Source organism: Pungitius pungitius, chromosome 15 (genome assembly GCF_949316345.1).
Source record: "Pungitius pungitius chromosome 15, fPunPun2.1, whole genome shotgun sequence".
NCBI lineage: Eukaryota > Metazoa > Chordata > Actinopteri > Perciformes > Gasterosteidae > Pungitius > Pungitius pungitius.
This window is the reverse complement of record NC_084914.1, coordinates 3,482,696-3,509,384: the sequence shown is the minus strand read 5'-3', so window position 1 is coordinate 3,509,384 and position 26,689 is coordinate 3,482,696. Positions and strand designations below refer to the sequence as shown.

Sequence of the window (26,689 nt, the reverse complement as noted above, 5' to 3'; positions counted from 1 at the left end):
CAAAGGCTTAACAGCTAAACTTGAAAGACATAAAAAATATAAATTATTTTTACATCCCTCAACAAATTTTTAGGGATGTATTCATTGACTTTCATTTGGATTTTTTTGTCTGTAATGATTTATGATTTTTGTTTTCAATCACAAATAGGTATTGGAAAAAAACTAGTATCTAGATGACGTCATCTTCCCATAGCTATTAAAAAAAAAAAGAAAAAAAAAAAAAAAAGCTAATGAACAGAAATCTGTCCACGCACAATAAACCCGCGTATGAACTTCCTCTATTTACCCCCTCTTATCGCGTCAAACTTTAACATCCGCAGCCGCGGCACACCGGCGGCGAGAGAAGAGATTGCGCATTACGTCATCGCGGAGGCCACACGCACCGGAGGGGCAGCGCTGCCTCCATCCTGCTCCTCCGCCGGTAGGCTACGCTGCCCGGAAATCTTCCTCACGACGAGAGCCCCGTTTGCCGTGGTGAAAGCGGCTCCGGATCGCCCCCCCCCCCCCCCCCCGCTCCGCTCAGAGATGCAGCGACCGACAGCAGAGAGCCGCTGATCGCACCGCGGGACGCGACCCGCGTCGGACGGATGGGATACAACCAAAACAAACCAAAGATAGTACAGGGATGTTGCAAGGTCGAAGTACATTGTGGTAAGTCTGTGGTTTTTATTTTTTAAAGTCTGCAGCTCCTGGCGGCTCGCGGAGGAGCGACCTTAACCTACTTGCGGACGAGTTTCTCCCGATCAAGTTCATATTGATTAAATATTAACGATGTGCGGGAATGAAAACGCAAAGCATTATGCAAAGTGTCGCGTAGTCGTGTGTGCGGGATGCCGTTTGTGTAACAATGAGAGCTTTGTGGTCGCGAGGGCTCCACACAGGTGTCTCAGGCGTGACAGGTGCCGCGTGAGCTGAGGATCCGCCACAAGGAGCCTGTTGCCATTCCCTGTTTCATTCTACGGTGGCATCAAAGTTGTCGTTAACGTGTGTGTGTGTGTGTGTGTGTGTGTGTGTGTGTGTGTGTGTGTGTGTGTGTGTGTGTGTGTGTGTGTGTGTGTGTGTGTGTGTGTGTGTGTGTGTGTGTGTGTGTGTGTGTGTGTGTGTGTGTGTGTGTGTGTCCGAGAGCACGGGTCTTTAAAGCTCGTAATCAGAATGCGCAATGTATCCTCTCCGATCACACATTAGCACAGAGGAAAAAACGTCTTTACCTTTTTTTTTATTTTTTATTTTTTTACTTCTGCGTTGAGTGCAAAGAGCTTTACAACAAAACAACTTGTTAAATTTGTGGCTGCTCTCACATTTAAACATCGAGGGTGCTGAAGTTTTGGCCTTTTAGCAGCTGAAACCATGGTGATCATCAGCAGGCGAGCAGAGGGCCCTGGGACATCCCAGCCAGACACTTACCTACGCAGGATTTAAGCAACACCTCCCAGCTCCAGCAGGTTGACCTTAAGTCTGACCTTAAGTCAATGGCACACAGCTTTCTTTTTTTTTCTTCATTTATTTCTTTCTTTTTCTAATTCCTCTCCGGGGATGGAATTTCGGATGGCAGCCTTGTGATGTAAAAATAACTCTGGCCAATCACCGGTGACAGCTGCGGCGTGCTGTGTATGCCCGAAGGAGCCGGGCCAAACACACACACACACACAGCGCTCCACGACTCAAGTAAGCAAAAAACTCTTTGATGACCACTGTTGACGTGCATTAACCAACCTACACAGTCGAATGTTAAAGTCGGTCTTGTTCCTGTGGGAGCCTTGGTGGGGTTCCCCCCCCCACCACCCGATGTGGATGGCACGCGAGGGTTTTTGTCTCTTTTAAGGGCAGTTGTTAGTCTCATGCTGCCCCCCCCCCCCCCCCCGGGGGGGAAAGACTAATGTTTGCTGGGCACGTGCCAGGAATGAGGGTTCGGGGTCTGCAACCAGAGAGCCGGTGAAGAATGTGGGGGCTTCTCATTGGGAGTTAAAGATAGAGGCAGGCTGGCTGCTCGCTGACCAGTTTCTGATTTCAGACGTCCACTACTCGTCCAACTGGGCTGCTTTTTGAGGGCAAAAAAAATCTGCTTTTGCAATGGATTCCAGGAGGAAGCGGTGACCGGGCTTTGTAATAACAACCATGGTGCTTTATGAGAGGTAATGTTGATCATCTTGATAAATCCCGCCTCCTCACCGCCCGCAGACTTTGTGTTGGCTGTGCCGGTTTAATACCTGCTCCAATAGATCGTATCCGTCTGGGTTATTTCCGTGAGTGAAAGCAGAGGCACAGGAGGTCGCGTCTTGCTTGTGACGCGGGAAAGGACATTGGTGTTCATTTATGAAATGGTGAATGTCTGTGGACCTCCACGTTCACCAGCTGTGTTAGAGATTGATGAGGTGGCACATCTACTGCTTTTAGAGATTGTTTACATCACGAATAGTTGTCCACCGTTGTCGTGGCCTTCTTTTATTTATGCGTTAACAGAGGGTTGTCATTTATAACCCTAATGCTAATATGGATTATCTGCTCTTGTTTGTCATAATAACGTGTCCATTGATAACCAGTTGTTATGTGTAGATTTTGTAGCAGTCACTGCTTTCGCTGCAAAGTGATTTCCTGAAATAACCAATATACTTGATTCTTTACTTCCAGCAGGGTTTAATCTTTTCCCTCTTAATCTGGATTTCAAAAGATTCCTCCAGCGCCGCAATTCACCGCCTAAACCCACTGGGAAAACAAAAGGGTGTTGTTTCTCGCTCTAATTTCCACACCCATGGAAATTACATTCCAATTATTGTCAGAAGGAACTTGAGATGACGATCGTCTCGCAGAAAGTGAAAACTTTTGTCTTCAGTGTGAGGTGTAGTCTGTTTTGTGAAGGGGGGGGGGGGGGGAGTTGTTCTGTTGGTACTATGTTTTTATGAATAGAGTGGCTGGGATCTCTGCTGCCATGGCAACGGACCACATGACTAGGTGTATTAGATTGCCTCAGACAGTGTGCAGCGAGGCATGGTGTGAGCATTCTCTCTGCTGCGCTGCCCCTTTGAAAGTCTTGTCCTTGTCTTACTCACGCCGCCCTCCTGCCCCCCCCCCCCCCCCTCCCCTCCACCCACGCCCTCCCCCAATCAGGTTTCTGCACTGTAGTGTGCTTTTGTTTATTTTGCACATGTACATTGAGGTAGAAATTGAGGTCAGTGTGTGTTTACCACTGCCGGAAATAAACTGCTTTGCCCGAGGGCAAACTGAGCTGTGGTTCTCTGTTGTCCCACCTCCCCCGTTGATATTTATAATTATATTTTTTTGGCCATTAAATTAAGCGTGAAAATGCCCACGGCCTTAATATTTCGAGCTAGATTGGAATTTAGGGCACGTGCGCGAGGCAGGGGATCAAGATCTGGTGGTCTTGCAGGTGTTGCCCCTAAATGCCACATCATTTCACTTCTTGTTTAGCTTCAGATGCCCCTCAACAAATGTGCAACCAATCAGATAACCACAAACGGATTTGCAAATTCAATTGATCGTTGAACTAGCCCCCCCCCCCCCCCCCCAGCCACACATTGATTATCCATTGGTAGCTAAGCAACCATAAGTAAGCACAGCGGGCCTGTCCACCTTTAAGATTTCTTCACTAATTGAAGTGATGCGCGCAGGAAATGGTAAGATGATTTCATCCATGATTTGGTCTTTTATTGGACGGCTTGAAGGCCCGCTGTCTTTTTCTTTTATTGATCTACTGTAACGGCAATGGTTACCAAGTCTGTTAGCATGTCAGCTAACGTTAGGCTAATGTCCCCGGCTCTGTCTTGGCCTTGAACACCTAGCTCACCACTGTGGGTTTTATGTCTCCTACTGAGGATGCTAACTTTGTAGCCTGCAACATGCGTCCTTAGCTTTAGTCTCTCATAGTAACACACGTAGCAACCGAGTGCCCATTTTAAGTTTAAGGGAAACTCTGGACCCATTCTTTCTTAAACCACTATGGATTCTCAAGGGGGTTAAAGCCGCATCTCCTGCCACCGTGAACTGCTGCTCAAGAGCGGAACTTGACAGCCGTAGCAACGGTAACTAAGGGTGTGAGGATCCCGGAGCCCTTGGGTGCCTCGAGTGTCTGAGGCATTTAAAGTGAAACGACGTGGCTCTGGGTCGCATTGTGTCAAACGGGGCTTTAATGTTACTACAGTTCACAAAGCGAGTCACAGAGTCACGACACACGCTGATGAACAAATGTTTCGAGATGCCGCGGAAAAAATACAGGTCAACGTAGCAGCTTCATTATTCAGAATAGACCTGAAAGCAATGGGAAGGGCCTATTCAGAGATGTGTGAGAAGTGTTTGTGGATGCATTACTTTCTCTCCTCTTCACCAGAATGATTGAAGACGTTGGGCAGAGCGGTGACAACATGGCAGATAGAAGGCAACTGTTGGTGGAGATGAGTAAGTGTTCAGGGCCACAGCTCGGCGTGATCTATGTGTGTCTTCTGTTTAACTCGCTGAACATAAAAATGACAAATTCCTCTCTGCGGCTTTCTCGTTTTCCACCGCGGTTTTAAAGCGCACGTCGTTCAACGTTGGATAAATTGAACTAGCGCAGATGTTCCAGAGGTTTTTTCTGATAAAGGGTCATTCTTCCTCAGGGGCTCAAGATCTGGACTCCATACGACTATCGACGTACAGGACGGCCTGCAAGCTGCGATTTGTGCAGAAGAAATGCAACCGTGAGTATGACGCGGTGCGCTTCCCAAAGCCCACCCCCCCCCCCCCAAAAAATCTAAATGCCAAAGCTCAGCTCCTCCCCGCGTCCAGTGCACCTGGTCGACATCTGGAACGTCGTGGAGGCCTTCCGAGAGACCGGCGTCAACGCCGCGGACCTCGGCGACCAGCTCCCCGCGGCGCGTCTGGAAGTGGTGTTGTCCACCGTCTTTTACCAGCTCAACAAGCGCATGCCCACCACGCACCAGGTCGCCGTGGAACAGTCCGTCGGCCTGCTGCTTAACTTCCTGCTGGCGGCCTACGACCCGTGAGTGGCGGGGGGGGGTCACGTGACGCGGTTGTGCCGCCTCCCGCGTAGTCGCGCGAATGTTTGGCGTGAAGTGTGACGAGTTATAGACATCGACGGCTTCTTTTTAAATAATCTGTGATGTAAGATGTCTTTCCTCTCCTTTTTTTTTTTATTTTTTTTTTTTTTAGGGAAGGCCAAAGAAAGATCTCTGTCTTTGTTGTGAAGATGGCTCTGGGAACCATTTGTGGAGGGAAAATCCTGGATAAGTTAAGATGTAAGCAACGCCGCAAATACTTTTTAAATTGTTAAAAATGCAATTTACAGTCCAAGTAATGCACCTCCTTGGAATTTTACAAACATTATTAATGCCTGTGCTTACTATATCTCTGCTGGGCCTTCGTGAAGGAAGAAGCAGCACTGGCCGAGTCATTATTCATTATGCGAAGGATAGGGTTTATTACATAATCTACAAAATCCGTGGGAGCAGTCGCCATGTGGAGGGGAAAAAGAGGAGGGCTGCGTTATAATAAAAATGTATTCACTCTGATTTGTTTTCCCAAATAGGCGGGATAATTGTATCGTGTACGCTGCAATTAGCCGACTGTGGTGGCAACCGACAATTAGTTTAATTAATTTGTGCTGCCTGGTTTCCAGACATTTTTTCCCAGATATCAGATTCCGCAGGAACAATGGTCCACTCGCAGTTCGACCAATTCCTGAGGGAGGTGCTCAAGTTGCCCATGGCGGTGTTTGAGGGGCCCTCGTTCGGCTACACCGAACAAGCCGCACGGACGTGCTTCGCGCAGCAGGTGAGGGCTTCGTTGATTGTTTGATGCATTGGCGTCCCGGGTGGTGGTGGTGGTGGTGGGGGGGCGGCGGCGGCGGCGTTTTCACCTCACTCTCCTCTGCGCCCCAACGTCAACAGAAAAAGGTCTCCCTCAATACATTCCTCGATACGCTGATGTCCGACCCGTCCCCTCAGTGTCTGGTGTGGCTCCCGCTCATGCATCGGCTCGCCAACGTCGAGAACGGTACGAAGAGTTAGCCCCCCCCCCCCTGAGTGTGTGTGTGTCTCCACTGCTGCGTCCCACACACAGTCACATGCAGTCGCCAGAACAGCCTGAGTAGCACATCTGTCCTATTAAAATGACTGGAAATTAATCCTCTTCTCTTTACAATCACATCTGCTTGTGTGCATGTGTTCACCCCCCCCCCCCCCTACTCTTCCTCCCCACAGTCTTTCACCCAGTCGAGTGCTCCTATTGCCGTACCGAGAGCATGATGGGCTTCCGCTACCGCTGCCAGCAATGTCATAATTACCAGCTCTGTCAGGACTGCTTCTGGAGGGGCCATGCCAGCGGTTCCCATAGCAACCAGCACCAAATGAAGGAGTATACGTCATGGGTAAGGGGAGGAGGAGGAGGAGGAGAAAAGGGACGGGCCGATCCGGGTGGTGTGAGGATGCTGAACGTTGTGTGCAGGGGGGGGAGGGGGGGGGTGTTGATGATGTCATGTGAGGAGAAGTCCTCTCCCTCGTGAGTTCAGGGCTTTTTCACGTCGCTTATTTTTTTTTTTTTCTCCCAGAAATCCCCCGCCAAGAAGTTATCCCACGCGCTGAGTAAATCCCTGAGCTGCGCCTCCAGCAGAGAGCCCCTTCACCCCATGTTTCCCGACATGCCCGACAAGCCTCTCAACCTGGCTCACGTTGTGTAAGTTCAACCGCCTTCTTGGTTTCTTCTTCTTCTTCTTCTTCTTCTTCTTGACGGCTCTCATTTTGCCGCATCGAAGTCTGAAGTGAATCCAGTCGATCTCTTGGGTCAGCTGATCAACGGGGCTTAATTATAGCCGGGGGGGGGGGGAATGATTGTGATCTGCAACGCTGCTGCTCCCCATCCCTCGACTCGTCTGGTGGTTTTTTTTTGAGTTGTGTAAAAGGCAACGGCACAGACTGAATACCAATCTGGTGCTGTTTATTAAAGGCAGGTGTAGTTACCGCCTTGTGAGTGAACATCTGTTTGTGCCTTTTATTCTTTCAGCCTCACATTCAAGATGTATTTCACAGGACAATCGTTTGATCCAAAAGGATTCCGATTATTGCAGTTTTGTCCAACTGAATGTCGGTTTTAGAGACAATTACTGGATTTTCAAGATGAAACTTTATTTATGAGTCTTTATCATAAACACTGCTGATTATGTTTGGGGAAAATGGTCCTCGATTTATTAATTTCCTATTTTAGTGAATTTATTCTAACTATTGTTTTTTCCCTTCCTCAGAGATACGTGGTGAGTTTGCTTTGCTTTATTCAACACATGGTAAAAATGCGCCTGTACCTTTTTTTTTTGTGACTGTGGACTTGAATCCATTGTTTTGTGCTTTTTTCATATCCCGTGCACACGAGAGTGGAGTCGATCCACGGATTCATCCCCCCCCCCCCCCCCCTCATTGGTTGCATGTTTTTATTGTTTGCCACAAACCCGGCTTAAACTAATCATCCCCCCCCACACACACACACACACACACACACACAAAAGTTCATGTTGTATCGTACTACATTGGATGAACATTGAACCTTTCTGTTCAGGCCCCCGAGACCAGTGAACGTCACCAACGACTACTCGCTCTCCCACTCCATGCCCACATCAGGGAACCCTTACTCCACCAAAAAGTGAGTTACTCGCCACGTCTCCCTTTGCTGGTCCTTTTGTTTTCCAAATGATGCGCACGTGAGAAGGTTTGTGTATCATCGAGCTTCTTCCTTTTTGTCTTTCTTTGTGTTTTTTTTGTTTTTTTTTGTGCTGGATGTAAATGGCTTTGTTACAGCAAGAGTAATGGCGTTGAGCAAAGAAAGCCTTTGACTCTGGCTGCTCCACATCTGTTTAAGGGCCGAGGGTAAGTGCCTCCGCAGCTCATATCCACCTATGGACTAATATAGGTACGCGGGGCGTACACTGCAGCGCTTTTCCTATAGGGAGGGTTTTACATCGTTGTACTTCAGGGGCTACTCAAAGAACCGCTGGATGAAGCGTGCGCCATAATCATCTCTGGCGATTTCTGTTCAGAGTATCCATCACAATCCGTTGTCATTCACACGCAGATGGCTAACTGCTACTTTGGAATGTAAGCGTCTTGCCTCCATTGTCCACTTTGTTGAAGCTGTTGCAGTTAAACAGAAGAAATGAATCCGTTTTACATCAAATTCATGCATGTTTTTTTTTTTCCCCCAGTTGTTATACGTGATTTTCTTTCAGTTAAAGGCCGTTTGAGCTGCACTCGATGGAGACGGTGTTTCTTTAGGGAACACCGGTTCCTTTCATACCTCGTTCTGGTATGAAAACACGGTGGGTTGTGATGAGTGAGCGTTGTCCGTGTGCATCGGGGTCAGTGTTTGCACAGCGGCCCGTACGATGCGGGCCTTTCGGTTGACGTGGCCTTTGAAGCTCGACCGGCTCGAAACCTTCTGCTCAACGACTAGCGTTCCGACGCGTCCCACAATGCAACACAATAAGGGTTGTGTTGGAAGTGGGTTAACTGTGCGTACGGTGAATGACTGGAAAGTCTCCAATGGTGTTAAACCCTAAGATTATTTTCAATATCTTTGCATCCTTTATCTCATTGTCTAGTAGCATGCAGTGCAGGATCATTATGAGGTCAATTTGCAGTAGCCCGCCGTTACTTAAATTGGATGCTTTTATATAACAATTAAAACGGCTAAGAATAATCGCCAATTCATGCGTTTTTATTCGTGTTGCATTTCTTTCCGATTGTATTGAGCGGCTCTTTGTTAAGTCTGCATCGACCCTCCATAACCGCAGCGGGTTTAAGAGGCGGTCGCTGAAGGGGTTTGTGATGCAGACGGGAAAGCCTCTATAAATAAAAGGAGCCACACCGAAAAGCACGCCGGACATTGTTTGAGCGGCACAATCGTCTTGCTCACAGTGACTTCAACTAAGTAGCAGGGCGCCGAGCCACTGACGCCGCGAGAATGTAAACGTGCAGCTGGTGGAGTTTTTCCCCCTTTGCTTGTCCTTAACCCCGTCTGCCGGGGGGGGCCTCCGTCGCTGGCGTCTCCCTCCAACATAAACGCGGCCTTGTCTCCCTCCGGTCACCCGTGAACGGCTGCTTTTCAGCCGCTCTCTCTCTCTCTCTCTCTCTCTCTCTCTCCTCCCCTCCTATTGTCAGCGGTGTGTAACGTCACGTTCTGTGTGTTTGTGAAACCCTGCGCCGTTTCCAGGTTGAACTACAACCTGGACGTCGCCGATAGACTCGCAGACGAACATGCGCTCATTGGCCTCTATGTGAATCTCCTCCAAAACGACCCCAAAACATGGTTAGTTTGTTTCCGATGTGGTTTGTTCCGCTGAACTGCCGCCTGGTGACCTTTCCCCCGACCCCCCGGGGCCTAACCTCATATAGTGAGTGTGTCCCTAACGCCGCATGCCGTCACTCTCACAAACTCCCACTGTTCTAAGGCATCGGAGTTCATTTTTTAATATGTATTTATTTAAAACACGACTATATTGTGTTGGTGAAAAGATAACATGGTTTCTGGATGAAAAATGCTTAAAAACAAATGTGTCACATTAATATTGTATAACTCCAAATGCTCAGCGCGGATTTGTTAGTTAATTGGTACCAAATACTTTGAAAAGATTTTAGCTGCTGTGTTCAGATTTGACTGCTTTAATCATCTCTAAGATGAGTTTGTGCCAGTAAATCTTGTGTGAATTTTTAAAAAACAAAGCAAGGCAAGACTGTTGTGCAAGCTGACTTGGGTTTTATTTTAACACATGAAAGATGACATCTTTTCTCCTCGTGTGTGTGTGTGTTTTAATGCTGGTTTTTGCCTCATCTAGCATGTTGGCTCTCAGTGTCTTTCTGTGTGACGGCCTTTGAGAGCTTTTAATTGTTACTTCGTCAGTGATCAGTAACCCTTCTGTTCTTTGGACACTCCCGTCCAATTTCCTTTTTTTTTTTTATTAACGCGTACTAACCCACGTCGCCTTGTCGCTTTTCCCTCTTCTGCCAGTTTGCTGGAGAGCACCCATCAAGATGAAGAGCACAGCCTCATCGCCCGCTATGCTGCTCGCCTGGCTGCCGACGCCGCGGTGAGACACGGATCCCATATTTATCTTTCATCGGTGTCCGCTGCCCTAAAACCTGTCCTTCATCCCACTGCAGCCGCTTGGGGGGCGAGGGGGGGTGTTACTTGCCTGTTTTCATTGGCTCAGCGGTTAGAGCCCGTTGGCGTGTGATGTCACTCGCTCTGCTCCCCCCCCCCCCCCCCCCCCCCCCCCACACACAGGCTCAACAGCAGCGGATCCCCACGGACCTGCCCGGCCCGCTGGATGCCAACAAGCAGCAGAGGCAGCTCATCGCCGAGCTGGAGAGCAAAAACAGGTCAGGGATGACCGCTTTGGTGATGCTTCTCCGTCCTCCTGTTTGTCTCGTCCTTTTTTTTTTTCTTTTTTTTTTTTCAACGAGAGATTCCCCCCCCCCCAAAAGAGAGAATTAACCGTCCTGGTCTGACAAAATACACTCACCCCAAAGCACATTACTAAAACCCTGCCATTATGATAAACTATGTATTCCATATATAAATGAAACCATTTTTTATCAAGTTGCTGACTGTGTGTACAGTAAATAATTTAGCAATTTATTTATATAAAATATATAATTTACAGTGGAATATTTAAAATTACACATATCTTTCTATAATTAGAAAGCAAAGCAGTTAAGAAGACTTCTTATTAGAAGTAACGGCGAGTTTAACATTAATATGACAGCGGTAAGTAATGGTGAATAATGATGCCAAAGTGAAGACAAAAGTTCAATTACAGGCAAGAGTGAACAAGTGCATGGGCTGCAGCTATAATTAATGCTTTTATTTAATACAAACAACGGATCACGTGACTGATTTTTTTTTTTTACACGTGGTTAACAAACCTGCAGAGAACTATCACCACTCCTTCATGGGCCGAATAAAGAGCGGCGCCGAGGTTCACCATGTGACGATCGAGCTCTCCCTGCTGTGCAGAAACGTGTGTTAAAGGAACCGTGGGATTCACCGTGGGGGGGGGGGGGGGGGGGGATTTACAGGCAGAGATGGACCATAATGTTCATAACTAATTGTGTTTTAGTCCGCTTAGACGAACCAAACCGTGGCTCCAGAGAAGCCCCCTTTTTTGTGGGAGGAGAGGGGGGGGGGGAACCTAACCCTTCACACTCCTCCCCTAAGTGTCCGTTACTTGATTGTTTTATTACCGCCTCTATTGCGCAACAACAACAACAACAACTGTATACACTACCTGCTGCAGACACACATCCGTCTTGGAGTCTTCTCCCCCCCCCCCCCCCCCCCCTCTTCCCACCCGCACGGGGCAAAGCGCGTCTGACTCGTGCGACCCTCTTTGTGCCCCCCCCCCCCCCCCCCACAGAGAAATCCTGCAGGAAATCCAGCGGCTGCGCGTTCAGCACGAGGAGGCCTCCCAGCCGCCGCCTGACCGGGGTCCGCAGAACCCCACTCTCCTGGCCGAGCTCCGGCTCCTCAGGTAGCCCGGCCCCCTCCCCCCCCCCCCCCCCCCCCCCACAACGCCGCCGCACATTCTGCAATGATGAGCGCCAGGCGGTGGAGACGTCGGGCTGCTTGTTGAATCATCACGACCTTTCGACTTGTGTCCTCCTTCCAGGCAACGCAAAGACGAGCTGGAACATCGAATGTCGGCTCTGCAGGAGAGTCGCAGGGAACTCATGGTGCAGCTGGAGCAGCTGATGATGCTCCTCAAGGTACGTTCACTTCTACTCCAGATTCTCCCAGATTCAGGCCCAAAGAGCCTTTTTGGACTTGGTAGTTCAGTCCAAATAGCGGTACAGTCTCCCCCCCCCCCCCCCCCCCCCCATTTTGAGACACGGCGTCTCATCTTTTCATTTCAGCCTGGAACTGCATCAGGAAGGTGTTTGTCAGGCGTGTTTTTGCGAGACGAACAGTATTCTGGTTCTGGTCTATTTGCGAATGCTATTGATTATCGCCAAGTGGCATTTGAATACACTAAAGGACCCTGCAGAGGTGGTTTAAGAATTGGGTGTTGAATCACCTTACAACGAGGATGAGCTTTGGTGCGATGATATCTTTACCCCCCCCCCTTCAAAGCCCACGTGAACTGGCTTCAGCGTGGAGCAGATCAGTCTAATTAGGCTAAAAGGATCAATGTTAATCCATTAAACTTGCATGAGGAAGCCACATGCCTGTCACATCCTGGAGGAATTACTGATTGGATTCGCTCTCACCAGCGGCCGCATCGCATGCATCCGGCGCATCGCGAGCCATAAAATATAGGTTGTGTTTTTTTTTTTTCAGCTGGAGGAGGAGCGAAAACGAGCTGTGAGTGCAAAAAAGGGGCTGAAACTGCACGCTTGGATTCCGAATGGTTGCATGTTTTGAAGTAAAAAAACCTTCCGTTGGGTGAAAAAACTTAAAGCAGAGTTGGAATTGCTTTTAACAGCATGTTGAGACATAAGGACAAATGCAGCTTAATGACTCCACATATTGTACATTTCTATTGTGACGTTTCCCCTACTGGACATAATCGAGTGTGGCTGTTTTTTGGTGTCTGGCATCCTTTGCTGGGACCGTGCTCGGGTTCTTTCAGACGCGGTTGCCCCCCCCTTCCCCCCCCCCCCCCCTCCCCAGCCAAAGCCAAAGTGTTGTTTTTTTTTTTGTTGTTGTTGTTTTTGCAGACTCAGGGCCCCGGCTCGCCGCGCTCTTCTCCCGGCCACGGCGTCGGCCGGACGATCCCCACGCCGGTCCACTCGGACTCCGCCTGCACGACCCCGACGCACACACCTCAGGACTCGCTCATGGGCGTGGGGGGGGACGTTCAGGAGGCCTTCGCTCTGGGTAACGCGGTCACACGCACAGATGCGGATGGATGCTGCGATTCTGGTTTCGAAATACGTTTTTATTTTTTTATTTTTTGGGTTCAAAGGCCCCAGGAGGAACTTGAGGAATGACCTACTCATCGCTGCTGACTCCATCACCAACACGATGTCGTCGCTGGTCAAAGAACTCAATTCAGGTGAAGAGGAATGAATGAAAAGTGGCATTTTGCTCTGTGGAGTTTTGTGCTCCCTTTTTTAAAATGAGCTTTTCTCAAAGAAGGTGGAAGTGAGACCGAGAGCACCTCGGATTGCGATTTTGGACGCGCCGACCTGTTCTCCACACCCTCTTCTGACCCGTTCTTCACGTACAAATCGAGGTACCACAGTAGGATGTGTCTTTTAACAACTCTCAATAAATCCTCACTTTTGTATTTTAGATACTTGACCCCAGAATGATGCTTTGCCACTTTACACATCAGGTCATCTCCCAGATTCCTTCAGATCACCCATGTGAATCAGATTACAGACAGTTTTTCACCTTTTTTAAATAAAAAAAACCTGAAGAGGAGCGTTGGTCTTCGGTCGCGACGACCTCCGGCCTCTGCGTGGTGCACCTGCGGGTCCCGCGGCTCGCCCTGAACCGCCTCGTCCTCTCTGCCTGCAGGAGCGCCAGCGCGGCGGACGAGGAGAGGTTCGAGAGCGACCTGGAGCGGCAGCTGGAGGCCGAGCTCACGCTGACGGAGGAGCTGACGGAGCGCCGGCGGGGGCCGGACAAGGCGTGCGCGGTGGGTGGTTCCCGAGCGTCGGTGCGCGGCTGTGGGTCACGTGGTAAGAGTGTGCTTTTGGTTCCAATACTCCCGCTAACTGCCCCCCCCCCCCCACCCGTGTGTGTTTTTTTTGCGCTGCAGGTGACGCTGCGGCAGTGACCGAGTCCGTCCAGGTGAGTGGTAAGTGTCTGAAGGAACAATAAAATGCATCGTCTATGTAGCATTTTAATTCAAGAAATCACCATCACAGTTTTCTCCACGTGCTTTTTTGACCTTGAGGAAGCGCCTCCCAGCACGACTGATCATAATCATGAATCCGTGTTTCTGTCCGAGCTCCCCAGGTAGCATATTTGGGATATGATGCACTCGTAACACGTCCTGTGTGCTTTAATACCAGATGAGCAACAACAGTAGAAGACACTGGACGAGGAGACGCTGGGCAGCACTGAGGACGAGAAGAATTTTTAGTTGAATAAACTGCTGAATACAACCATTACAATACATTTATGTAAAGATATATTTTTTAACCAACCACATATTTAAAGTAATACTGTGAGCCGATGTAAAGAGATTAATTAGCGAGCTGTCTTATTACACCACAGGTGCCATGAAAATAACACATGACTTTGAGGAATTATTTCTTAATTCTTTTGCCTTTTTACATGAGTTGTCAAGCAAATTTACAACCACACGGTTAATACGATTCTTTCAAAGGCCCATGTTACTGAAAACAGTGAACCAGGTTCACTTAAGTGTTTGTTTGTCCTCTGATTTAAAATATAAACTTGTGTTGAAGTTATAGATGATACATTTTGTATTATTTAATAAATGTGTAACTCCAGATTTGACCACTGGTCCTTACATTTCTTACAGATGCTGTCAAGTGGCTTTTGTGTTGTTGTGTTTTGGGCATTTTTTTTTTGTAGCAGCCAGATCAAAAAGGCTTGTTTTATTTGATACCTTTAGTGGTTAATAATGCACACATGCCTTAGCAGATTGGAAAACATCTCATTCATATTGCCAATGCAGCACGTAGCTGACAACAAAACGAGCCTGATTCAGCGCTGGTTGTCTTTACCTGACAAAGAAGGTGGAATTCATTAAATCTCATGCTGGGAAGGGATTTTATCTGCAAACATGTACACTGTTTATTAAGTTTAAGATACAGCTAGATTGGTTCTGAGGTGTGGAAGCGTTTTAAGGTACAGTGACAATATGGTGAGACCATCGAACAAATTGTGTTCCCTACCAATGTTTTACGAATTAAGGTTTTTATCATTTTGCCATCGTTTCATTTGCTAGTGTCACTGCTCTCACACCAAACATGCACACTCTTGATGTATTTCCTGAATGTGTGTGAAACTTCACTCAGTCACTTTGGGGAAAAGTGCAAGCCCATCAAAAATCATAAATGTGTGAAATATATCTAGTTTGATTTTTTTTTTTTTTTTTAGCAAGTTCATAGCAGTGATTTCTGCATGGTGGTGATGCACAATAATAAAGTGTTGACACAATATCACATTTTTTGTCAATGGACTCTTTCTGTCTTTCAATTTCCGTTCCAGACCGGCACACTTCTATTGGCTTAGTTTGGCAGTGCACATTTATTATCTGTCATAAGTGAACCGTTGGCTGCCCTCAACCTATTGTCTATAATTCATCACATTGAACCACCATCTGAGGTAACTTGAAAGCAGCCATCTAGCACTGAACCTCGCACTCATGTGGTTATTAGGAGAGAGAATAGCATCAGCGTATGAAATAAACAATATTAGTCATGATTATTATTGACATTGTATGTTTTACATCAACACAAGCCCGGGTAAAACATTTATAAACGTATTTTTTCATAATTGAATGGCACCTCGGTGTTATATTTTCTGTCTTTATACGGTATCAGCAAAGCAGGGTAAGGGAGATTCATTTTATAGCGGGCCGCCCTCGTCCTAATATCGTATGTCTTCTATGAAGTGCGTGACTGCTCCCTGGTGTTAAAACAGGAGGAAAGCAGTTGTGTCAGAGGCTGAACATGTTTATTCAATCAAAGATGTGCACTGTTTTTTATTCTATGGAAAACTATTTGCATGAAGGGGAACAAGGCATTTTGAAAAATATCTTTGATATCTTTGAAATATATCTTCAACCTGCTGTCTCATCAAGGTTCTAGAAATTCACATGGTATTTTCCCAGATAATTTAAATACTGACTGTTCATCTCATCCAATAATGTACATATAATACAAAAGTGCAAATAATATGAATTCAATCAGTTCACATATTTTGTCACTTATGAAACCATTAATTATAGTTTTTTTTAAAGTATGTGTATACTAATCAATATTCAGTCACATTTATGGAACAAAAGGTTGGATGAGTACGTATATATTAATTTTATCCTATATCTAAAATGGTATATAATGGGGAATTTATAACGGGTTTCAACATGGTTTTCAATAAATATTAATTAGTTTGAATATATTAGCTTTTCTATGGGAAAAGTGATGTGACACGGAGCGACAGGACGGAATGCTGCTGGATGTTCCCAATGATCAACGCATCAGGACGTGATTGGTGTAACTTACGCCCAAAGTCTCCAGTGGACCAATCAGCTTCGACACCGGTGACGTGCTGTCCAATCAACTGCCCTCTTTCAGCTCATCGTCCATCGAGAATGGGCGTTTGAGGGTGGGGTGACTCAGCCGGAAAAGGAGCATTTTTAAACACCTAGTAACCTGCGGAACCGAGTTCACTGGTGAGTCTCATTTGCTTTTCCCATTTGTTCTAGTCTGTATTTTAATTTGCGTCGTCCTACAACGGCGTGTTCGTGTTGTTAACCGGCGCCTACCGACGTGTGTGTCGTCGCCGGTCCGTACGCTGACGTGAACGTTACCCGGACTCTCGGCATATGTCTGCTGTCACCACTCTCACTCTCAAGTGTCGACAGCCACCAAAATTAGCTCGCTCTAACTTGACGGTTAGCTTTACTGAAATATCCGAAACCAAACTGCCTGTGGCGTCACAATCGATGAAAAAAAAAAAACCCATTCATTTATTTTATTTTGTTCCGCCGTTGTTTCACTGTCGTCTTTTTCCACTCATCGCTTCTCATTTAACCGTCTCTCGCAAGGCGAAGTGGAGTTAGCTTCGCCCTGTGGCTAACCGAGTTAGCTGCTCCGAAACCTCACACATGAGGGTCCCCTCACTTAAAGCTGTTCATGATCTTTGCACAGGGGGCACATGAGAAGGGGGGGGGGGCGGCTCCTTGGTTTTACGTCTGTGTTTTTTTTTTTTTTAACTGGCAGACTCAAACTTTTCTCTGGACACATGTTCCATTGAACTGACTTGTTTAAAATATAACTTGCCACTGAAAATTAACGTGAAACACCAGTGCTCCATCTTTCTCTGCGCCCTCCCCCCCCCCCCCCCCCCGTCTACATTTATTTATGTATGAGCCGCCCCCCCCCCCCCCCCTCTTAAAAACGTTTGCACAAACAAGTCTGATATCCCTGTTCAAACATATTCTGCACCCTTGATAGCACTCTTAGATACCAGGCGACCATTAACCTGCTCAACCATCATTAACCAGCTCAACCATCCTAGTCGGGGTAACAATGACCTCCTGGACCAGTGCTGAGAGGAGCCCTGGTGTGGATGTGCACGCCTGATTCTCTCATTGAATTGACATAAACCAATTCTACCCAGTAGCCTTTATGTTCACAACTCTTTAATCAGAGCTGGATTAATGTTGTATTCTTACAGTCAACAGTTCCTCAAACAACAAAGCTGAGATGATTTTAGCCTGAAAGGCCAAATGTACATTAACAGACAAGTACTTGATGTCTCACAGATGGGTATAGGTGATGTCTTTGATTTCTCTTTTTGGATTTGGAGGACAACTTCTCCCCAGGTGACGAGGTAATCCAGGACAGACCCCATGCGTTGTCCACTATTTACATATCAAATTGGGCTGCACCGCCTGTATGCTTTTCTCAGGACCCTCCGTGCTTCACCGCCCCCAAGTGTTGAGTTAATTTTGACGGCAGTCTTGCGATGAGCCACCCAAACCGCGCAGTGCCACGCACCCTCGCTGTCCCATCCCGATGCAGCACAGCGCCTCCTTTTAGTGTGACCGTACCAGTCTCCCTCGCTGCTCGAGGCCCGACGCACTTTGGTTGTTTAATGAGAGTAGCACCGGTTATTTACGCCCTGAGTTTGGCTCTGCAGAGGTTTATTCAGAGACTGAAGACCCATTCGAGGCAGGGAATCCTTAACATGTGTCCTTCCAGATATAACTGCTGAAGAGAGAGATTTCTGCAACTGCCTTGATTTCATTTATTTTTCCGAAACATTCACTTAAAGGCATATTTTAGTTTTAAGGGCGAATTATTGCAGTCACGATCAAAAGCAATCTGTGGCACATGCGTCCTCTTTGTTGACATCCCTCTTATAAAAGCTTTGTTGTGATTACTTTAAGCTGAAAAGAACATAACATTGTAAGCTATGGCTATAATTTCACACAACACTGTTGGAATTTGAAATGAGTGTTGAAACGTTGAGGTTTCAACACTCATTCAAGCTTCAGAAGAAGGCAACTTTCGTAAAGCTGCTGCCGTACGTACAGTAAGAAGATTAAACGGCCGTAATCGCGTGAAACTTGGTTTAACTGGAAAAACTAGACAGATCAACATGGTTGTCGTTATTACTGGGTTAAATTAATCTGCCGGTATTTGTTGGAGTGAGATCAAGAGTCTGTGGGCTCTTTGTAGAAGTTAATTCCTTATTTGTGGGTTTGAAAGTGACGCCGGCTGCCCTGGTGGTGGCACCAGAGGAACTGTTTTGAGTGAGCACACTGACCCAATGTTGAGTGAGTATTTGAACTCCCCGAAATATTATTCACCCGTTTGACAGGAAATGTAGCTGCTGGCGGCTCAGTTGCAGGATGAAGCGTACACAACCTTAAAAAGGCAAAGCAAAAAGAAATGTTTCACATAATAATCGCCCTGTGACCACGTGTAAAAAACAGTTTACACCTCAAGACAAAGAATGAAGTTTCATGCATTACTAGCCAGAAATTTGAGTTCACCTTTGGACTGATGGTTGTGCAAGATGGACCGTTTGTATTGATCTCAGTCTAGCCCTGCATTACACTTTGTTTGACATTTAATTTCAAACGGAGGTCTGTAATGGACCTTTAACATAACGCGACAAAATAAGTATAAAATTTGAAACAAGACCCGAGTGATTGGCTGCTTCTTCGTGCATAATTTTCCTCAGGTAAACATCCCAGCTGTGTTGTTTGGGCTCTTATTGTGTGTCATTTGATCAGTTTGCCATCATGCCCGTTCGCCTGCTGTCTCACGCACATCTTCTTACCACCGATTATCATTATGTTTGTTATGAATCAGACTTTCAGATATTCCAATATTGGGGCTGTAATGATTAATGGTATATTTGGATATGTCGCCAGTCTCACAAAGAGCAACACAACAGCAGCAGTGTTTTTACAAGGTGACAACAACAGATGTGAGATTGCTGAGCGACCACACAGGCCGTGAACCAGATCTTTGTATGATCAATAACGCGTATTGTTACACGCTTACTGGTGTCTTAAAAATACCCGATTGTTTGTGGGTTCGACAGAAAATAAATGTGCCTCAAATTTAGAAATTGATTCATTACTCATCGGTTTGGGCTTTGGGACAGGATGAACAACTGTTAATGTATAATAATCGATTTACTGTTCATCATGATTCATTGTTTGGGCTATAGAGATGCAAGTTCCAGAGCCCCCACCAAAAAACGATATTTACATTAAATGATATGAATTGTTTGTGATACAGTTTCTGTTGACTCTACGGATTTCTTGATCGACCTTTCAACGTTTGTTTTAATTCATATGAATGGATTCGCTAATGCGGTTAATTTCCACCACACTTCCGCCTGCCATGTGTTGCGTCATCATTTCATCAGCACCACTTGTGTCGGGATCTGATTTTCTCCCCCCACCCATCAGAAATCACCTGACTAATTTCAAGGTGAAACTGGGAGCGCTGCATTACTTAAAAATATATATATATATATATGATCATCATAATAATCATAAATAAATAATAATACTCCCCGTTGACTGGATTTCTATGAGCCGACGTGCGTTGCTGGATCCTAAACCGGCCGTCGTGCACGCGGGGGCGATCAAATGTAATTTGGGTGGTGCTGAAATAGCCCACCAGAAGGAGCAGGCAGCCAGCCCCGTCGGTCACGTGGTGCAGCAACGTCACCAGGGCAGAGATTTGCGAAGAATAAGCAGACAGAAGGAACGAGACCCGCAGGCGCGGCTCTCTGTTTTTAGCTTTTGCATCGTTCCTGTTGGCGTTTTTTTTTTTCTTCTTCTTCTTCTTCTCTTTAATTTATTCCCGTCCTGCTGAGAGAACAGAGTATCTGTTCCAACATTTTTAGACACCCAAATGCCCGGTCCCACCGAAGCCCTTTCCCCAAATGGAGAGAATAACAACGACATCGTCCCGGACAACGGAACCAACATCATTCCTTACAGGAAAAATACAGTGCGAGGAGAGCGCGCCTACAGGTAAATCTGCGTACTGATCCGCACTCGATTCCGTGCACATGTTTTAATGTAAAACATCATTAAAGACGGAACACTGGTGCAGACAGAGCCGCATTCCGGCCTGGTCCTCCTCCTTTTTCCTCTGTTGCTCCGCAGCCATCCGCTACGTCTCCCCCGTGTTGTCTCCTGTCATGTTAGCTCTCTGCACACGGCCTAAATCACCCTTTTTTTCCAACCCGCCGTCTGTTGCGGAGTGCGTGTGTGTTTGTGTGTTTGTGAGGAGGCCCGAAATATAGCGAGCCCCCGGAGTAATGTTGTCATGCGTGTGTGTGTGTGTGTGTGTGTTTTTCAGTGCGCGATGGTACGTTTCGCTAGCAGCGGATCGCTCATTTAATGACAGGAAAACACGCTGCTAGTGGATCCCCATCGTGACGTGACACTCCGCAGCTACATAATAATCCCCCATCTCACGACGCATATGTCTGTGTGTGTGTGTGTTAGTGTAGGGTGGTGCTTTTAATGTGTGGAACCTGCAGCCCGAAGCCTGATCCACCCCTCCCCTCACAGCCCGTCCTCCACCGCCCCGGACCGGCCACACACACCCTGGCTGAGCCCGGGCATCAGCCCCCGCTGCCCGGCTAACAAAGCATGCTAGCAGCGCACACACACACACACACACACACATATCCGCTTTGTTGACATGAATGCCCCCGCCCCCCCCCCCCCCTCCCCCGTTTCCTTCACTCGCTTCCCGGAGGAATCCGCTCCTGTGGGGCTAAGATAGCCCGACTTTAACGCGCAGGGTTGGTTAGCACCCTGCATGCATGTTGGATTGTGAGGATGATGATGATTTAGCATGATTTCTGAGCACCATATCAGTGGTTGCCATGAGTGAATAAGGGCGCGCGTGCGCGTGTGTGCGCGCGCGTGTTTTTAATGCAGATGTCCTGCTGTGCTTTTCCAATTGAAGTGGAAATGGTTTATGCAGCACTGTAAAGGGAATTGAAGACGATTGCAAACTTGATTTGAGGTTTGGGATGAATATCACTGAGTACTACTTTGTCGTGTACATATCAACTCAAATACAACCCCCTGCAGTGTGGACACACAGTCAGTTTGTGGGCTTCGAAGGGCCGACTTCCAAACATTCTGTATTTTTACTTTAGGAAAAAAATGAAGGCACCCGCATGCTGTCCGGTAAACTGCAAACAAGAAGTTGTTTGTTGAATTATTGATTGATTGATTGAAAACTAGAAAGGCACTTTGTCGTCTCTAATACATTTTGCTGCTCAGGTATGACCACTGTGTGGGAAACCGTGTCAATGAGCCCCCCCTCCTACCCCCAACACATTTTATGCATTCATCCGCTGTGCTGTGGCCAAGGATCAAAGTTTGAGATCCCTGAAGCATTTTTTTTATTTTTCTGCACCTGTTCTGCTTTCTTTGTGAGCCTGAATGTCCTCCGTGTAAGCAGTAAAAATGACATCTTTCTAAGCCATCTTTGTTGCCTTCTGACTATTTAGATTAATCCGTTTTGCACAAAATGCAGTAAACTATTTTAGTCAAAGTAAGCAACGCAAAAACACATTTTCATTGTGTCCAATTTGAACTGAGGCCAAATGAATCCGGACACATTGCGTTTGTTCTTAAATGTTGTTGTTTCTCTGTTGCAGTTGGGGGATGGCGGTCAACGTATATTCTACCTCAATAACCCAGGAGACTATGAGCAGGCATGACATCACTGCCTGGGTCAACGATCTCGTCAGTCTCAACTACACGAAAGTGGAGCAGCTCTCCTCAGGTGAGAAGAGAACCAAACACGGCTCCCCGTACTCCTCGCTGCGCCTGTGACAACGAAGCCGGTTGAGATGGGAGGCGGCTTTTAAGAGATTACATCTTCGTCTGTAGTGCTGGGGGGGGCAAATCATTCTGTGTAAGGTGGCAGTTAAAGCAACGTGTGGAAACCTGCTCGCCTCTCTCTGGCAGGTAGTTGTCTATAAATAAACTTGTAGCTTGCAGTGTTGTCTTGCTTTGACCAAGTAATCAAACTTCAAAGCGACTTGTTTGATGCTGATTACCTGTGTGTGTGTGTGTGTGTGTGTGCGCTCTCTAGTTAGATTTATGTGAGTTTGAGCTGATCGTTGACACGCTGCCAGGTCGAGTTGCTGCCCTTTTTTTTTAAATGGATAAAGCCCTAACCAGACTTCAGTTAATATTAGCCACGTTAACATGTATCTGCATAAATAGTTATCTTTTTAAGGAAACCGGGTCAATGATCTAGAGTCCCTGGGCTTTTTTGTCTTCTTCTCTTTCTTCCCGCCATGTTAAATCCTGTCCCAAATCTGGGCTCTAGTCTTTGAAGTTTCCACGCAAGGGATTATGTCCTGAACTAACATTTAGTCCCGTCCGCAGGAGCTGCGTATTGCCAGTTCATGGATCTGCTCTTCCCCGGCTGCATCAGTCTTAAGAAGGTCAAGTTTCAAGCTAAATTGGAGCACGAGTACATTCACAATTTCAAACTGCTGCAGGCCTCCTTCAAACGGATGAATGTGGACAAGGTGAGTTGCTCAATGACACTCAAACCGTGTTCAGGGTAATTAACGTTGCATTACTGCTCATTACATTACTGCTCCACACTTTTTAAGTCCCCCCCTTTTCAAAATCTCTCTTCTCCCCCCTCGCTTCAGATTATTCCTGTAGAGAAACTGGTCAAAGGCAGATTTCAGGACAATCTCGATTTCATCCAGTGGTTTAAGAAGTTCTTTGATGCCAATTACGACGGTAAAGAGTACGACCCAGTTGCAGCCAGACAGGGTCAGGATGCCATTCCCCCACCTGACCCCGGTGAGCAGATCTTCAACCTGCCAAAGAAGTCCCACCATGCAGCCAGCTCCCCTACTGCAGGTAAGCTCCTCCTGCAGCAAAAGCAGAAAATGCCATGCAAAAATATGTGTAATGTTAAGTTTTCACATTTATTTACCAGACCCGTGGTGTTAGTAACTCTTTATTCCTCTATCCCTGAGTAAAACACCCTCTTTGCCCGCCGTAGGAGCGTCACGGTCGAGCTCTACGACTCCCAAAATCGCAACCCCGACATCCAGACCTTCGTCTGCCAAAAAGATCCCTACAATTGCGACACCGATTCCTGCCAAAGGAGAGAAAGAACTGGAAGCACAGGTCACTCATCTTACCGAGCAGGTGTGTTTGTTTTCTTCACAACTCCACACTTGACTGTGTTCACTTATCAGCTGGAACACCAGACACGCGTCAATCAAAGTGTGATCAAGTGCTTCTAAAGTGCCTGAGACAGTTCATTGATTATTATAAGAAGAAAATCTCTAATGCTTTCCGCTCTCTACACAGAACATTTCTGAATAACCTTGAATTAATACATAAATTAATATTCATGTAGTCTAGCATCTCCTACACCAAAGACTACTTTAACCTTTTTAAGCCACCCTTCACACTGACGACCACTTTGATGTGATTGATACGGTCAAGTCTTGTTTACATTTCTAAATATTTCTAAATAACTGTATTTTACACCGTACACAGGATTTAACATGAAGTGTAATTGTTCCATTGTGCGATCAAACATGTTCCTGTTAAGTCCTTCTTCAACTTGAATGCGTTGTGTGACCAGTAGCCAGCAGTATTCAATTTAAAATGCTCAATGTGTTTACTAGTTTTTATTGAATCAGTGACTGAAAGGATCAAGAGATTATCTGAACAACGATAAGATGACGATTGAGTTCCAATCCATAGAATAATCTAGTAAGCAATTTACTGTGGAGGATTGTTACATGTGACGTGTGTGTGTGTCTTATCTGTTGTTGTTTGTTGTGTTTATCTGTTGCCTTTGGTCTTTAAACAAAGTCCACATTGTCCTTATAAAAAAATAAAAAAAATAAAAAAAGTTTTTTGATATTGGCCCTAAACATTGTTTCTCCCGCAGATGGAGACATTAAAGTCGGCACTGGAAGGAGTGGAGAAGGAGAGGGACTACTACTTCAGCAAGCTGCGAGAGGTGGAGCTGCTGTGCCAGGACCAGGGGGAGGAAAACGCACCGTTTGTCGATCAGCTGATGGAGGTCCTTTACGCTACAGACGAACAGGTGAGTCCGCGAGGCTTCTTTTGATCCCAGAGGGATTTGGGGAGAGGTTTTTTTTTTTTTTTGCTGCAGCAGTAAATCACATGAATGGCATTGATCCCCTGGTGGTAAAATCATGTGGAATTTCTTGTGCGTTTTGAATGAGATCACCTGCCTTGGTGGGAATCACATTTGTTTAACCCCCAAAGCTCGAGCCACAAAAATTGAGGCCCCCGACAATAAATGCAGCTGCCCAAGATAGATATAACTATGAGCAAGCATACTGCTTCATCATAACATTGCACCTTGAACCGACATCCGTCTGTGCTCTCTCTGCAACTCGGTGTGATGAGGATTGCGGGTCAGAATACCCGGAGAGAGATATATATATATTTTTTAAAAGAGGTTATATAACACGTTATCTCACAGTGACAGTTATTGATGGTGGCATTTCCGCTCAACTGAACACAAAAGGGACCTATGAAGAGAACAGCCAGCAACAAATCATTCAAGCCTGGGGGGGGGGATTTAGATTTTAGCCGGACCGACTCGGTTTGGAGCAGAGAACCAAAGCTCTTTCAGCAGCAGACTTCAGTAGCAATCTTAAGCCATCTATCCCCTTTATATATATATATTTTAGGAGGGAGCAGAGCTGGCTGAGGGCGACGGACAGGAAGTGGACCAGCAGGCCCACGAGGAGGCGCCAAATGATCAGCAGGAGGAGCAGGATGAATACTGAGCGCCACCATCCCTCACCACAGCTACGCCCCTCTTTTTTTAAATATGTGAGAACTGTTAAAGGATTTTGATTCTTTTCTCTTTTTTTCCCTCATGGTTTTCCTTTTTTTTTTTGTTCTCTCAAAGACTGAGCACATGAAGCAAACCTCCTGAATAGAAGCAACGGCAGTTTTTTTTTTTTTTTTTTGATCGTTATTTTTTTGTATCCCTCTGCTCACTGTTCAATGTTTTTCGTGACCTCGTGGTGAACTGCTGGGGAAGGTTAATGGTAACAACCTCCACCAGCGGAACAAGCTCAGACCATCACAGAAGTTTCTAAGGGACTGTGTGTGCGTGTTAGTGTGTGTGTGTGTGCGCGTAAGTGTGTGTGTGTGTGTTTCTGTAGAAACTCAATTCAAATCCTACAGTAGACGTGATGAAACGCTGAAGTTTAGACGGGTGACTGTTACCTGCCAGTGCAAGTGTTAACTTCCCAGCTTCTTTCCTTCTCATTTTAGTTTTTTTATTTTTATTTTGCATATCAAGAATAATAGTCACAATACCGCAATAAGCAAAGCCCCGAAAGGGCTCGTAGTAGCTCTTATTCAACCACCTTTCATATGTTGCACTGACATTTGACTCTGTATTGGACAATCTGTCCATAGACTCTCACCATATTTATTATTGTCAAGCCTTTGGAATAGAATCCTCGTGAAGGAGGACGGTACAGTCAATGAGTTGTGAATACAATGTAGTAAAATGCCAAGTTCTGACTGTTGGACGACTGTCCTCGCAAATTTTTCGAGATTTCCGATAATCAACGATGTGTTATTCAAAGCATACAGGGCAGTCTGGTGATGTTCTTAACCTGGAAGGCCATAGACCTAGGGAAGGAAGAAACGTTATTGTGGACTAGTTGTATTATGATGCAGCATTTTAAGTTTGAAACCTCCGCTGAAAACTTGTGGTCTGTTCAGATTTTCCAAGTTCTTTTAAGGTCTTTTTTTTTTATTGTTTCTAAACCACAGGTTTTAGGAAGAGTCGGTTCACTGAGTAATTTGCTATGCTATATTCCAGTTAGTACATTGTATACCCATTTCTTAATATTGCATTTACTAATATTGAACTGGGCAGTGCACCATAATGCTTTAGTTATATATTATTGTGTAAATGAAAAAGAATGTAAACATGTACTGTCAATAATTAATGAATGGTAAATGTTTTTTGTTTTTTTTCACGTCCCACTCATTATGCATTCCCCAAAAAACGTGTTGCATGTGTGCATTTTATTTGTGAATAACTTGACCTGCTTTTTACATATTTAATAAAAAAACAACTATGTTAAGTGAGCTTTTTGTATGTTTAACCTGCTATTTGGAAGATTCGGATGAATTTGCTGTAATAAAATTACGTTTCGAGTCCATGGGAGTGTTATATATGTTATATTATAAGCACTTAATTAAGTCATCTGCTGCAGGCCAGGGGAGGTTAGTTTATGTTCTACTTTTAAATTGAATGCATTTTTAAACATTTTGGCTAATCCTTGAATTACTGGGTTGTTGTGTTATATTTAAAGTGACCGGATTATTAAGGTTATATATGTAGTTCTTTGCCTTCTTATTCAGAGGAGCAAACAGTTGTTTGTCATTATATTTAATTTATAGTTGCTATGGAAATACCAGCTGTCACTGAGGTCTAAT

At 46.0% G+C, this 26,689-nt stretch overlaps 2 protein-coding genes across 27 annotated transcripts; both read left to right on the top strand.

Annotated features, from left to right (window-relative positions):
- The first annotated feature begins 256 nt into the window (after positions 1-256).
- On the top strand, positions 257-15,137 carry dtna (dystrobrevin, alpha). Of its 25 annotated transcripts, none has more exons than XM_062557662.1 (24): positions 257-651; positions 4,343-4,410; positions 4,611-4,691; positions 4,780-4,993; positions 5,164-5,249; positions 5,630-5,784; positions 5,901-6,006; positions 6,213-6,379; positions 6,560-6,684; positions 7,250-7,258; positions 7,558-7,641; positions 7,797-7,865; positions 9,208-9,303; positions 10,003-10,081; positions 10,279-10,373; positions 11,411-11,524; positions 11,663-11,759; positions 12,331-12,354; positions 12,711-12,870; positions 12,959-13,048; positions 13,129-13,228; positions 13,516-13,657; positions 13,760-13,798; positions 13,952-15,137. In XM_062557662.1, the coding sequence occupies exons 2-23, from the start codon at positions 4,344-4,346 to the stop codon at positions 13,775-13,777; spliced, it is 2,178 nt and encodes a 725-aa protein (XP_062413646.1). In that variant the 5' UTR covers positions 257-651; position 4,343; the 3' UTR covers positions 13,778-13,798; positions 13,952-15,137. The 25 variants fall into 25 exon arrangements, 21 of the variants coding, with proteins under 21 accessions (XP_062413646.1, XP_062413644.1, XP_037313329.2 ...); XM_062557660.1 differs by lacking the exon at positions 257-651 and adding an exon at positions 1,912-2,132 and having other exon boundaries at positions 13,132-13,228; XM_037457432.2 differs by lacking the exon at positions 257-651 and adding an exon at positions 1,914-2,132 and having other exon boundaries at positions 13,760-13,791; positions 14,016-15,137.
- A 1,144-nt stretch (positions 15,138-16,281) lies between these two features.
- Positions 16,282-26,412, top strand: mapre2 (microtubule-associated protein, RP/EB family, member 2). 2 transcript variants are annotated; one of them, XM_037457614.2, is made up of 8 exons: positions 16,282-16,369; positions 20,074-20,203; positions 21,856-21,983; positions 22,595-22,740; positions 22,870-23,086; positions 23,232-23,380; positions 24,138-24,296; positions 24,913-26,412. In XM_037457614.2, exons 2-8 carry the CDS (start codon positions 20,082-20,084, stop codon positions 25,009-25,011), a joined length of 1,020 nt encoding a protein of 339 aa, XP_037313511.1. In that variant the 5' UTR covers positions 16,282-16,369; positions 20,074-20,081; the 3' UTR covers positions 25,012-26,412. The 2 variants fall into 2 exon arrangements, with proteins under 2 accessions (XP_037313511.1, XP_037313512.1); XM_037457615.2 differs by lacking the exon at positions 20,074-20,203.
- Positions 26,413-26,689: the final 277 nt, after the last annotated feature.